The 13,732-nt window shown below is 40.5% G+C and overlaps 2 protein-coding genes across 2 annotated transcripts; both read left to right on the top strand.

Annotated features, from left to right (window-relative positions):
• Positions 1 to 1,297: 1,297 nt before the first annotated feature.
• Positions 1,298 to 2,710, top strand: LOC311493369 (nuclear factor 7, brain-like; the record flags this gene model as incomplete). The annotated part of the gene is made up of 1 exon (XM_084551990.1): positions 1,298 to 2,710. One exon carries the CDS (start codon positions 1,298 to 1,300, stop codon positions 2,708 to 2,710), a length of 1,413 nt encoding a protein of 470 aa, XP_084408116.1.
• Positions 2,711 to 10,238: 7,528 nt separating this feature from the next.
• LOC311493370 (nuclear factor 7, brain-like) lies at positions 10,239 to 11,651 on the top strand (the record flags this gene model as incomplete). Its single annotated transcript, XM_084551991.1, has 1 exon — positions 10,239 to 11,651. The coding sequence occupies one exon, from the start codon at positions 10,239 to 10,241 to the stop codon at positions 11,649 to 11,651; it is 1,413 nt and encodes a 470-aa protein (XP_084408117.1).
• Positions 11,652 to 13,732: the final 2,081 nt, after the last annotated feature.

The following is a 13,732-nucleotide window of genomic DNA, read 5'->3' as shown; positions in this document are numbered from 1 at the left end:
AGAGGAAGTCGGTAGCCTGGCTTCCTAGAGGGAGATGTCCTGAAGGTCTACCTCACCTGAAAGGTGACTCCTGGGATTTGGACAAGGTGGAATCATGCAGAGAGTTAAATAAGTCAGGTTGAGGGCTATCAGGATGATTGCTATCTGACTCAGGAACTGGAGCAGGATGGTGGGGAGGCTCATAGCTAGCAGGCTGGACACCAAGCAGGCCCATTCAAACCACCTGTGGTGCAGGTGAGAGGGTGGCTGCCTCATAGGCTGGAGTAGACATGGAGCTAGTAGTCAGGTGGTTGGGCAACTCAGGAACTGGGACGTGCAACTGGTTGATAGAGTTGATAGCTATAGCATTATCTGACACTAGGAAAGGCAGGGAGCTAACTGACACAAGGACTGGAGATGGAAAGAGACTAAGAGGCTGGGAACCAGCAGGTTGGAGGTCATCTGGTTGACTGATGGGGTTTAGAGAATGTGGTGGGGGCTTATATCAAGCAAACAGAGATAAAGACGGGGAAGCAGAGGGGTTTAGGAAATCCTTTATCCACTGAGAAGATTCTTTAGAAAAGGTTTAAAGGACACTTCCCTGTGGGCCATAATATGAGCAGACTCTTTCCCTGCTCAGGCCTTTATCCTCTCACTGTGAAGGAACCAAGCAGACCCCTTATTTAAAGATGAACTTCAGGAGTTGACATATAGGCTACAAGAGAACTAAAAGTTTATCCTCTGATAAAAAGTCTGCTTGGTCCATTTTCTGGAGAGAACGTATTGTTGCTTTAATTCATTCTGACATAGACGTAGAAGATGTTTCCTGTTACAGCTCATGAAGAACAAATGTAGTCAGAGTGGTTTACTGTGAGCTTTGAGACAACTGGAAATATGAACTCCTCCCTGGAGGACTAAAGAACAAACCTCGCTTTTTAATGTTTAGTATTTTTATGAGCTGAAGGACCTGAATCTTTTGTTAAGTAGATTGAAAATCAAAAAGAGATTAAATATTAAGAAATGAGCAACACGTGAGGAACAAGGAAACTGATTTACACTAAAAGAAAAGTAGAATATTCACCTGTGGAAGACGTCATGGCACCATCTGCTGGAGATAAAATCACCCTTCAGCTCTACTGACAGGAAATAATTCTCATGAATGAGGTTAAAGAAACTGAAAGTAGACTGAGACCGAGTTCAGACGCCATTACAGGGTGTACGATCTCTGCTGGAAAAAACGTATTTGGAGGATTTTAAGAGGAAAAGTGTAGAGACTGTATATTGGTGAGTCCTGCTATTGAAACTACTTCAGTCACAAATGGCTGAGAGAGCTGCTTTTGAAAGTTTTCTGAGCTGCCATGTGTGTTCAGAGACTTTCAGAGATCCTGTGTCTCTGAGCTGCAACCACAACTTCTGTTCAAGCTGCCTGCAGAAATTCTGGGAACAAGCTAAAAACAAAAACTGTCCTATTTGTAAAAGAAGATCCTCAAAAGATGATCCTGTGGTGAACTTTGGACTGAAGGAACTGGCTGACTCCTTTGCTGGAAGACAGAAATCTGGATCATCTGAGACAGAAAAGGGCAAAGAGAAGTCATTAATGGTGGTTTGTAGTAAACACAAAGAAGACCCTAGATTGTTCTGTGAGGATGAGCAGAGAGCTGTGTGTCCTGTCTGTGAGTTTTCTCTCCACCACAATCACAAAGTGGTTCCTATAGAACAAGCAGTCAGTGACCTGAAGGTGGAGCTGAAATCTGACTTAAAGTCTCTGCAGGACAAGAGGAAGAAATACAAACAAGTGGAGGAAACATACAATGAGGTGATTCAACACTCCAAGAAGCAGCTGCTGTCCACAGAGAGGCAGATCAGAGCAGAGTTCAACAAGCTCCACCAGTTCCTGAAAGAGGAAGAGGAGTCCAGACTGGCAGCTCTGAGGGAGGAAGAGGAGCAGAAGGGGAAGACTGTCAGCAGAGAGATGAAGAGGATTCAGGAGCAGATCTCCTCTCTGTCAGACAGTATCTCTGCTGTTGAAGAAGAGCTGCAGAAACACCAGGTGCCATTCCTCAGCAGTTATAAAGACACTCAGACCAGAGCCAGAGCCCAGTGCTCACTGTCAGATCCACAGCTGGTCTCAGGAGCACTGATAGGTGTGGCCAAACACCTGGGCAACCTGTCCTTCAGAGTCTGGGAGAAGATGGAGGAGAAGGTCCACTTCAGTCCTGTCATTCTGGACCCAAACACTGCAAGCCCCCGACTCTATCTGTCTGATGATCTGACCAGTGTGAGATATGGAGACACAAAGCAGCAGCTTCCTGACAATCCAGAGAGATTCACTAAGTATACCATTGTTCTGGGCTCTGAGGGCTTCAGCTCAGGGAAACACAGCTGGGAGGTGGAGGTGGGAGATCATCCTGACTGGAATGTTGGTTTAGCTAAAGAGTCAGTTGACAGGAAGGGAGAGTTATTAGCTTCACCAAAATATGGAATCTGGTGTTTGTTGCATCGCAGTGGAAAATACACTAATGGTGCTGGTCAGACTGTGACAGTGAAGAAGAGTCTCCAGAGGATCAGAGTCCAGCTGGACTATGACAGTGGGGAGGTGTCCTTCTACAACTCTGAAGACATGACTCTCATCTACACTTACAGAGACACTTTCACTGAGAAACTCTTCCCATATTTCAGTATTGGTAAAGCTGGTTCTGCCAAAACCTCTGATATCAAAATCAGAAAGTGAGATTTCTATGTGATGTTCAGAGATGTTTGTTTTTCTGTGACAATCATTCCAGGTTCATTTCTCTGTAAAGTCATCATCACACAACAGTGATAGTTTCCACTGAAAGACTTTTTCATTCTGCTTGAAGGTAGGTTGTAATTTTAAATGAATTATTTCAAATGTAGAAAATTAAAAATGTAGACCTCAACATTTGTTCTCAATTAAAACATTAACAGTCACTTTTGAATTCAGAGTCTGTTCAGATTTGATTAGAACAAGTACATGACTTTTGTCTGAAAGATTTTTTTCCTCTCCTGATGAGTTATTTTATCCTTTAACATGTTCTAATGAGATTTTCAGTGGTTCAGTGAATCTAAAATCATTGTGTCTGATTGATTGTTCTTATTTTATTCTACAGCAGAACTGATTTATTTTCTTGGCTCACAGAAACTGTTAATCCAACTGTCTGAAATGAATGATGTGGTGTGGTTGCCATCAATGATTTAGTTGTTTTTAGTTTGTGTAGGATGTAACTTGATGTTTTTGATATTCTGCTCATGTTTAATGGATTCTAACAGAATATAGTCTCATGTTGTTCAGTAAATCCTCTGATCATACTGTAATCTGAATGATGCTCTCTTGGCTTCTAACAAACATGCTCAGTGTGTCCAGTCAGTTCTTCTCATGTCATTAACTTCCTGTAATTAGGTCAGAAAACAGAGTGTGTGGTGTTTTTGTGCTGATGTCTCTAAAAGACTAGGCTTTAAAACTACAAATACAACTGTCCAAGTGTGTTTTGTTCAAACTGTATTTGTTTGTTACTAATTTGCATATGTTGGTTAAAAAGAAGAGGATTGTAAATATGAGGGACAGTTGAAATAACAGTTCACACAATCCTTTTTCTCACGTCCCTGAGCCTCAGTTTCATACATGGTCCTTTGCTTCCATCTAGTGGGTATATGGTGGTACTACAGAAAACTAACCAACATTATATTTATATATTTTTAACAGCTTTATTGCTGCATAAATGAAACATCAATGGGCTGGTTGGACGAGATGACTTGAAAAGTGCTTAATTGACATGATTAATTAGAGATTTAACTTCTTTACATACTCAATAAAGAGAGTCGCAAACAGTCCTTGTGAGCCTGGACTCTGAAGAAAACATCACTTCCGGTTCCGGTGTTGGAGAAAAGTTTGGTTGTGTTTTGGTGCTTGGTTTTGGACTATTCTGTGTTTTTTGTCTACTGATTTTGGATCACGGACATCGGACTATCTGCGGACACCCTTGGTTTGAATACTGTCTGTTTTAACGACGCTGATTTTCGGAACACGGACGGAAAAGAACTGAGCTAGGCGGCTAGTTGACAAACTAGCTAGCGGGCGGCTAGGGTAACAGCAGACGCTACCTCGCGTTACCTAGCAACATGGGTCCGAAGAAGTCTATGACAGCCGAGGAGGGTGATGACATGAAGAAGTCTCTGGACTTCTTGTCTGAAGAGATTTCAGTTGTGAAACTGCAGCAGAAATCCATCCTGGACCTGGCTGTGTATGTGGATAATAACTTGAATTATACAGTAGTAGAAAATATGACAACTGTCATTGATAACTTATTAGAATGTATAACAACTGAAATATGTGAAGAAAAAAATAAAAATATAATAATGAGCTGTATATACAGAGCACCGGGCTCCAGTATTGAAGCATTCAAGGACTGGATAGGGGAAATGTTTTCAAAAACTAATCAAAAAGTTGTTTTCATTTGTGGTGACTTCGATATTGATTTGCTCAATTTATAATAAGCACAAAATGACCGACGAATTCATCAATACAATGTACAGCATGAGTTTACATCCAAACATCACCAGACCTAGTAGAATCACATCCCATTGTGCCACATATTTACCAATGATATTGAAAATAATACAATGAGCGGACTATTAATTAATGACATCAGCGACCACCTACCAGTGTTTACAGTTTATAACAGCAACTGCCAGAGGAATCAGCCAGAGGACAAACTAAAATACAGACGAGTGAGGACAGAGGAAACTATGAGTATGTTTAAGAATGATTTACTGGCACAAAACTGGGAAAAGGTATATAACGAAAGTGATGTTGATAGTGCATATGAAACCTTTTTAAGAATATTCACATCATTATATGCCGTTTTCCGCTTGGTCCGAGTGCTTGATGGGTCTCTGGTTACTATAGTAACATTGTTTTAGGACGGTAGAAAGTGCAGGGGACCAAAACGGCCTTTTGAAAAAGTGATGTCAGCATCATGTTTCAAGTAAAATTAAATTTTATGTTTTCATCCACATTAAAAATAGCCAAATTTGATGACAAGAGGGCGACAAATGGAATTCATTTGAAAATTCCCTCTGTTAATTTTCACATGCAAAACATTTCCACTGTTTAATTTAATTTAATTCTATGTGTGTTAATGTAACTGTGTGTGAAAACATCAAGGTGATAATTGTGGTTCATTTACTTTCTAGTTCATAGACTGTTACAGAGACGAGAATCACTGTGATTCTGTAAATATGAAACATATAGAAATAGATTCACTGATCTGATTTGATTTTGGACAATAAAGTTCTATTTTGAAATAAACTTTTCACTTTTGCTGTAATATTTGTTTTCATTCCTCTTTCCTGTTCTATTGTAGATGCATTCTGTGTTAAAGAGCTGTCACTGGTCAGATTTGGTTAAATTCACTTGTTGTTTATGTATTCAGGTCACATGGGAGTTATTCAGTGTCAGTTTATTCCACTGTCAGTTTCTACCAACAACACTGACTCCTACAAATTTAATTTCTCTGAAAATATTAATGTTTAACAGTCAACGTGATTATTTTTTTCTCTTAACACGAGGAGGAAATGTTGAACATTGTCATTTTTGGCAACTTGTAAATATGTTGCTACTGAACATATCAGTAAATATCTTGCAGAACACAACTTGCATTATTTGACTTTTTAAAGTTAATGTTCATGTACTCCCAGCTTCTGGTTAACGTTAGAGAAACTGTCCTGTACTGCAACCAGCCACCAGAGGGAGATACATATATTTCCTGATGTTCTGAAGCTCAGTGTGGCGTCTCTGGTCTTCTCCATCTTGTCTGACTCCACCTAACTCCCAGCTGATTCAAACATGGTCAAAGATAAATTAGCTGTAGAGACCAAAACTGTTTTAATACCAAACTGTAAACATGTTTATTTCTGTTGTTTTTAACATGGAGGTCTGTGGGGATTGACTCACTGCTGGAGTCAGCCTCTAGTGGACATTAGAGGAACTGTAGTTTTTAGCCCACCTCCACCAGCCGCACACAGACCCTCCAACCATTCTGCTCTGCATCTGCTGCCAACTCTGCATATTTAGCTCTCTTATGCTCGTTACAGTGTTGTTTTCGTCAACGGTGACGATGATGAAATTATTTCGTTGACGAACCTTTTTTTCATGACGATAACAAGACGGTGACGAGCTAAACATGGCACTTTCATGACGAAAACATGAGACGTTGTAAGCTTTCGTTGATGAGACGAGACTGGATGAAAATGTTATTGTCATGAAAAAAAGGGGCGTCAACGAAATAATTTCGTCATCGTCATCGTTGACGAAAACACCAACTATGTTGTGGGTGGTCTGTCAGACATTCAAAATGCATGACAGTTCTGCCTATTGTCTGTCAAAAGCTAAACAGTATCAGCAATGGTGCTGCATCGTATCCTTGTTTGGTCACGCCCACCACATGGCATCACGCCAGCATCTGTGCACATTCTGCACAACACGCCTGCCGTCACAGTCACACTAAATGATGGACCTTAGTGCCAGCAAGGGCCTTGGTGGTCAGAAACGACGAGATGATCTATGGCAGGGGTGCTCATTACATCGATCGCGATCGACCGGTAGATCGCGAAGGTAGTACGGGTAGATCGTGTGCTACTGAAAACTTTTTTTAGATGTTAGTCTAAAACAGGGGTGGGCAATTATTTTTCCCAAGGGGCCACATGAGAAACCGTAAATATCTTGGAGGGCCGTGCCAATAGGCTGAACTCAATTCTGTGCCCGCAGCGTTGGTATGTTTTATTTTGTGCTGGTGTTTTTAGTAAAGAGATGATCAAGAAATCAATTAGTCATACCTAAAGCTTGAAAAGCTTCATTAACAATGAACACATTCTCTTATTCTCTTAAGTGCAGTTAATTAAATCTTAAATCTGTACCAATGAACTTTTAAAATATAAACAAAATGTATTTATTAACTGTTAATCTATTAGTATGATTTGTTTTTTTAAATGACCATAATATTTATTTTGGCTAATACTACTGTATATTAAATAAATGATCATTCATTCGACTCAACATCATAAACCATAAGATAATATTTTCTATGTATGAGAACTGACCCGCAGATATTTTGCGTGAGTCAAGCAGGAACGTCAATCAGCTCCTCCTCCCAACTTTATTGCCTTGGCAACCGCTCAGCGTCTCGATACGGCAGCGCGGCGCTCTGAAGTTCATACGGTTGACCAATAATACTAAAATATGTTAACGGAGATTATGACACAAAGACGTAGTAACTATGTACCAGTTAGCAGCGTTACTACGTCTTTGTAACCAGGTACCAGACCAGTTAGCAGACAACGAGCTAAATCTGTTAGCCTGCTGTTCCACGGTAGCACACACGGCTAACAGAAAACTACTATAAATGACAACATCACTGCAGCTAAACACCAGTCAGTTAACATACATGCTAACACACAGCACCAGTTTTTCTTGATAAAAGAATATAAGATGGATAGAGCTTTTAACACTGTACCACCAATTAATATGACTATATATACACTTATCATTTTATCTGTGTAATGCATAATCCTAGGTCTAAAACCATTCCTTTGTTATTGTAATTATTGGTGAAAATACTTTTTTTTCCTTTTAACTAAAATTGACTAAAACTAGACTAAAACCTTTTTGAGTTTTCGTCGACTAAAACTAGACTAAAACCATCACATATAGAAATGACGAAAATGTGACTAAAACTAATAAGCATTTTCATCCAAAAGACTAAGACTAAATCTAAAATGGCTGCCAAAAACAACACTGGCTCGTTAGCCTCCTCAACTCTATTTTCCCACGGGACAATAAGTTCGATGAAATAGACTACCTTCTCTGGCCATAGCCAGGTGCTATCTCGGTTGGAATAACTAGCTGCTCATTTAAGTCCACCCTTACCTCCCAGGCTCCTCCTACTCTTGGCTGCCCTGTGTTATGCCTGATACTCACTAGTCTAGTCTTTTCTCCCTCCCGTACAAACTTGATGTGTCTATTCTCTTTGTTAGCAGCCATGGACTTTACTTTAAACCGCTTTTCCTCACTTGCAGCTGCCAAACATTTTAGTACCTGGTTGTGACGCCAGGTATAACGTCCTTGGGAAAGACTAACCTTACAACCTGTCAGAATATGACTAAGTGTACATACACACAGTGGACAGGCACCATCCTCACCTACCCACTGGTTTAGGTTCTGGGGAGTTGGCAGCACATCATAAGTAGCCCCTATCATGAATCTAATCCTGCTGGCCTCCATGCTCCACAGCTCTCTCCACTTCAACTTCCTTTTCTCCACACTCTCCCAGTTCACCCATTGACCCTGCTAAGCCTGCAACACTGCCTTAGAGCATCTTTCTGCTTACTTTTGATTATGTACCTCTTCCACTACCATCTTTCTGTTTTCTACTACTGATGCCTTGCTCCACAGAGGTTTCCCTGCACACAGCCCTAGGCCTACACATCCTTGCTGTACGTGGCCTGTGATATCCCTATGCCTAAAGGCTGCCTGTGCTTGATGTACTGCCTCTTTTGGGTTTCATTTCCTTCCTGTTTTAACTGTGGGTGCTGCACTCCTAAGCCCTCCCTGCAGCTTTCCTCCACCTACCACCCATTTTAAAGCTCTAATAATGACCTCCATTGCCGTTGTAAAAGCTAGTAAATTGCACACCCTGCCGTGATGCTACCTCCAGCTCATTGATTAGGTCATGTGACTATGTTCAGTTCTGTTGTGTTCTATTAACCCCATATTAGAAGTTTTAGACTGACAGTGTTTCTGGTGTTGGTGTGGGCTAAGGCCAACAGTAGTCTGTGTTCAAGCCTCAGTTACTTCACAGAAAAGCCTCCGTAGCTTCGTTTGTGCGAGACACTACAATATGTATTCAGGTTAAGAACACATATTTAGTTGTTGCAAAGCATTACTTTCTACTGTGTTTTTATGTGTGACATCATCGACTGGTCGTTGTTGACTCGACCTTCACCACATATTAGTCGACTTTAAAAAATCGGACGTTGTTCAACTCCTAGTACTCGCTCTTATCGCTGCTGTGCTAATCACAATGTCACATGTTAAATGCTGGCTCTGTCAGGTTCCCCACGATTGAGCTGACAGATACAAGCATGCATGCTGCATTATTATTTGAAGAGGACATACATTTGCAAACATTTTTAAAATAAAACAAAAAGAAATGAAACAAATAAATCAAAAAACAATGTCATTTACTTCACCCATGAATCCTTGTGCAGTTGTTTCTTTCCAGATATTTTTGGCTTAAACACTGGAGCTCCTCACAACAGCCAACTACTGAGGCCAGTATATTATTATACCAAGTGTATGGACATTGTTATGAGCCAAAATGGATCGTTTTGTAACTCAACCACGAAACTCGTCCAAAAGACAAGACATGCAAAATAATATGTTTATGGATGACAGTGGCACTAATAGGCCTTCCGTCATTTTAGTTTCCACATTTACATTTAAAATAAAGACATCAATCTGAATAGCTTGTATGCATGATTGTCATGTAATGTAATGTTGATGTTGGCATTGATATTGGTAACAGATGATAAGGTAGGTTTATAAATGGCAGTGGCACGGTGTAACTGGAACATTTTTAAAATAAAAACATGAATATATGAAACTGTGTGTTGTTTGAATAGCTTAGTATTGAATGCACATTTATACATGGCACTAGGCCCAGTTTAATATAAAACAATATTTTAAACAATAGTAGGAGGTCCCTGATCCATCTCTGTATCAGCTTGAAGACCCCGGCTTCGAAGAATTTGATATTAAATCATAACATGTTATGTTAAAGACATTTCTTAATGTGACTAAAGCACAAACCTCATATTTTTAATGTTTTTTTTGTTTTTTACAAACTGAAGGACCTGAATACTTTGTAGAAGAGAATCAAAAGAGATTCAAATGTTGAAATGTGAGCGACACACAACTGAACAAGGAAACAGGAAATGAGAATATTGACCTGAGTAAAACATGATGGCACCATCTGTTGCAGACGCTTTTACACTGCAGCTTTAGTGACAGGAAATAATTCTCAAGACTGAGGTAAAGGAAACTGAAAGCAGATTGAGACAGAGCTCAGACGCCATTACAGGGTGTACGATCTCTGCTGGAAAACATTTATTTGGAGGATTGTAAGAGGAAAAGTGAAGAGACTGTATATTGGTGAGTCCTGCTATTGAAACTACTTCAGTCACAAATGGCTGAGAAAGTTGCTCTTCTTGAAAGTTTTCTGAGCTGCCATGTGTGTTCAGAGACTTTCAGAGATCCTGTGTCTCTGAGCTGCAACCACAACTTCTGTTCAAGCTGCCTGCAGAAATTCTGGGAACAAGCTGAAAACAAAAACTGTCCTATTTGTAAAAGAAAATCCTCAAAAGATCATCTTGGGGTGAACTATGGACTGAAGGAACTGGCTGACTCCTTTGCTGGAAGACAGAAATCTGGATCATCTGAGACAGAAAAGGGCAAAGAGAAGTCATTAATGGTGGTTTGTAGTAAACACGAAGAAGAACCTAAATTGTTCTGTGAGGATGAGCAGAGAGCTGTGTGTCCTGTCTGTGACTCTTCTCTCCACCACAATCACAAAGTGGTTCCTATAGAACAAGCAGTCAGTGACCTGAAGGAGCAGCTGAAATCTGACTTAAAGTCTCTGCAGGACAAGAGGAAGAAATACAAACAAGTGGAGGAAACATACAATGAGGTGATTCAACACTCCAAGAAGCAGCTGCTGTCCACAGAGAGGCAGATCAGAGCAGAGTTCAACAAGCTCCACCAGTTCCTGAGAGAGGAAGAGGAGTCCAGACTGGCAGCTCTGAGGGAGGAAGAGGAGCAGAAGGAGAAGACTGTCAGCAGAGAGATGAAGAGGATTCAGGAGCAGATCTCCTCTCTGTCAGACAGTATCTCTGCTGTTGAAGAAGAGCTGCAGAAACACCAGGTGCCATTCCTCAGCAGTTATAAGGACACTCAGACCAGAGCCAGAGCCCAGTGCTCACTGTCAGATCCACAGCTGGTCTCAGGAGCACTGATAGATGTGGCCAAACACCTGGGCAACCTGTCCTTCAGAGTCTGGGAGAAGATGGAGAAGGTCCACTTCAGTCCTGTCATTCTGGACCCAAACACTGCAAACCCCCGACTCCATCTGTCAGATGATCTGACCAGTGTGAGGAATGGAGACACAGAGCAGCAGCTTCCTGACAATCCAGAGAGATTGACTCAATACACCAATGTTCTGGGCTCTGAGGGCTTCAGCTCAGGGAAACACAGCTGGGAGGTGGAGGTGGGAGATCATCCTAGCTGGAATGTTGGTTTAGCGAAAGAGTCAGTTGACAGGAAAGGAGAGAGATATGCTTCACCAAAATATGGAGTCTGGTGTTTATCACATCGTAGTGGAAAATACGCTAATGTTGATGGTAAAACTATGACAGTGAAGGAGAGTCTGCAGAGGATCAGAGTCCAGCTGGACTATGACAGGGGGGAGGTGTCCTTCTACAACTCTGAAGACATGACTCACATCTACACTCACAGAGACACTTTCACTGAGAAACTCTTCCCATATTTTTATATTGGTGAAGCTGGTTCTGCCAAAACCTCTGATATCAAAATCAGAAAGTGAGATTTCTCTGTGATGTTCAGAGATGTTTGTTTTTCTGTGACAATCATTCCAGGTTCATTTCTCTGTAAAGTCATCATCACACAACAGTGATAGTTTCCACTGAACGAGTTTTTCATTCTGCTTGAAGGTAGGTTGTAATTTTAAATGAATTATTTCAAATGTAGAAAATTAAAAATGTAGACCTCAACATTTGTTCTCAATTAAAACATCAACAGTCACTTTTGAATTCAGAGTCTGTTCAGATTTGATTAGAACAAGTACATGACTTTTGTCTGAAAATTTTTTTCCTCTCCTGATGAGTTATTTTATCCTTTAACATGTTCTAATGAGATTTTCAGTGGTTCAGTGAATCTAAAATCATTGTGTCTGATTGATTGTTCTTATTTTATTCTACAGCAGAACTGATTTATTTTCTTGGCTCACAGAAACTGTTAATCCAACTGTCTGAAATGAATGACGTGGTGTGGTTGCCATCAATGATTTAGTTGTTTTTAGTTTGTGTAGGATGTAACTTGATGTTTTTGATATTCTGCTCATGTTTAATGGATTCTAACAGAATATAGTCTCATGTTGTTCAGTAAATCCTCTGATCATACTGTAATCTGAATGATGCTCTCTTGGCTTCTAACAAACATGCTCAGTGTGTCCAGTCAGTTCTTCTCATGTCATTAACTTCCTGTAATTAGGTCAGAAAACAGAGTGTGTGGTGTTTTTGTGCTAATGTCTCTAAAAGACTAGGCTTTAAAACTACAAATACAACTGTCCAAATGTGTTTTGTTCAAACTGTATTTGTTTGTTACTAATTTGCATATGTTGGTTAAAATAAAGAGGATTGTAAATATGAGGGACAGTAGAAATAACAGTTCATACAATCCTTTTTCTCACGTCCCTGAGCCTCAGTTTCATACATGGTCCTTTGCTTCCATCTAGTGGGTATATGCTGGTACTACAGGAAACAAACAGTGACGTTGTTTTCCACTGTCAGCTTCACAACCATATGACACACTCTTTGTTGACATGTTTCACTGTTGAGTTACATGCACGACAGCCAGTTTTGTTATTTCTATGTATTCTATAATGTGCACAACGATATAATTTGATGATGTAAATGTTAAATAAAACAATCAATGGTTTATTTTGTGTGCATTGCCTCCTGTAGTGTAGTCAGTAGTATCTTGTAACCAGAGTCCCTTTACAGAGGTTAATATCCAACATGGCACACTTGGTAGAACATGTGTGCTTTGTGGTATTTCTATAAACTCTTGGTCCAGTTCTAGTCAAGGGGTTGCTGAATAAGCACAGAGGCATCTCTGTGCTTGGTAAAATTGCTATCAGGGTATCTAATCTAGAAGACATTTTAAATTTCTCCTTTAGTTCATCAAAAATTAATCAGACATAGTAACAGCAACACAGATAGTAACTACGTCTTACCTATCCACAGAGACCAGGGTTATGCATATGGACCTGTTACTGCTGTTTTACTTAGAGTTTTAATTTTCACATGAGCCTCAACTCCCAGTACCGCAGGTTCGAGGAATTTTAGTAGGGGGTTAGACAGACTTTATTTGTTATTTAGATTTTCATCAATAAGAAATTTTGGTACAATGGCTCATGGTACAGCAGGGATATTTAGCAGAAACGGTATGTACAACAGAAACGGTAGAAACGGGTTCGCCCCATTGATGCGGACTGAACCCAACCGACCAAATATATCATGATTCGCAAATACTAAAGTTACGCAGCCAGCCTTACCTTTAGCAAGCTCCCCAGCTAGCATGTTTCCTCCTTACCCACAGCCATTCGCTTGCTCTCTCTGCTGCCAGGGACATGTTGCTTACCGCCATACTCTGGCTTTTGCCACATATGCCCAATTTGTTTAGGAGAGCAATGGTGGATTTTGCCACGGCAACCCACCTCCACCGGCCGTACACAGGCCCTCCAACCATTCTGCTCTGCATCTGCTGCCAACTCTGCATATTTAACTCTCTTGCGTTCATTAGCCTCCTCAACTCTATCTTCCCACGGGACAGCAAGTTCAATGAAATGGACTACCTTCTCTGGCTCAGACCACAACAGCAAAT

This window comes from Chelon labrosus, assembly GCF_963514085.1.
Source record: "Chelon labrosus genome assembly, chromosome: 9".
Taxonomy (NCBI): domain Eukaryota; kingdom Metazoa; phylum Chordata; class Actinopteri; order Mugiliformes; family Mugilidae; genus Chelon; species Chelon labrosus.
This window is presented reverse-complemented; position numbering and strand designations above follow the sequence as displayed.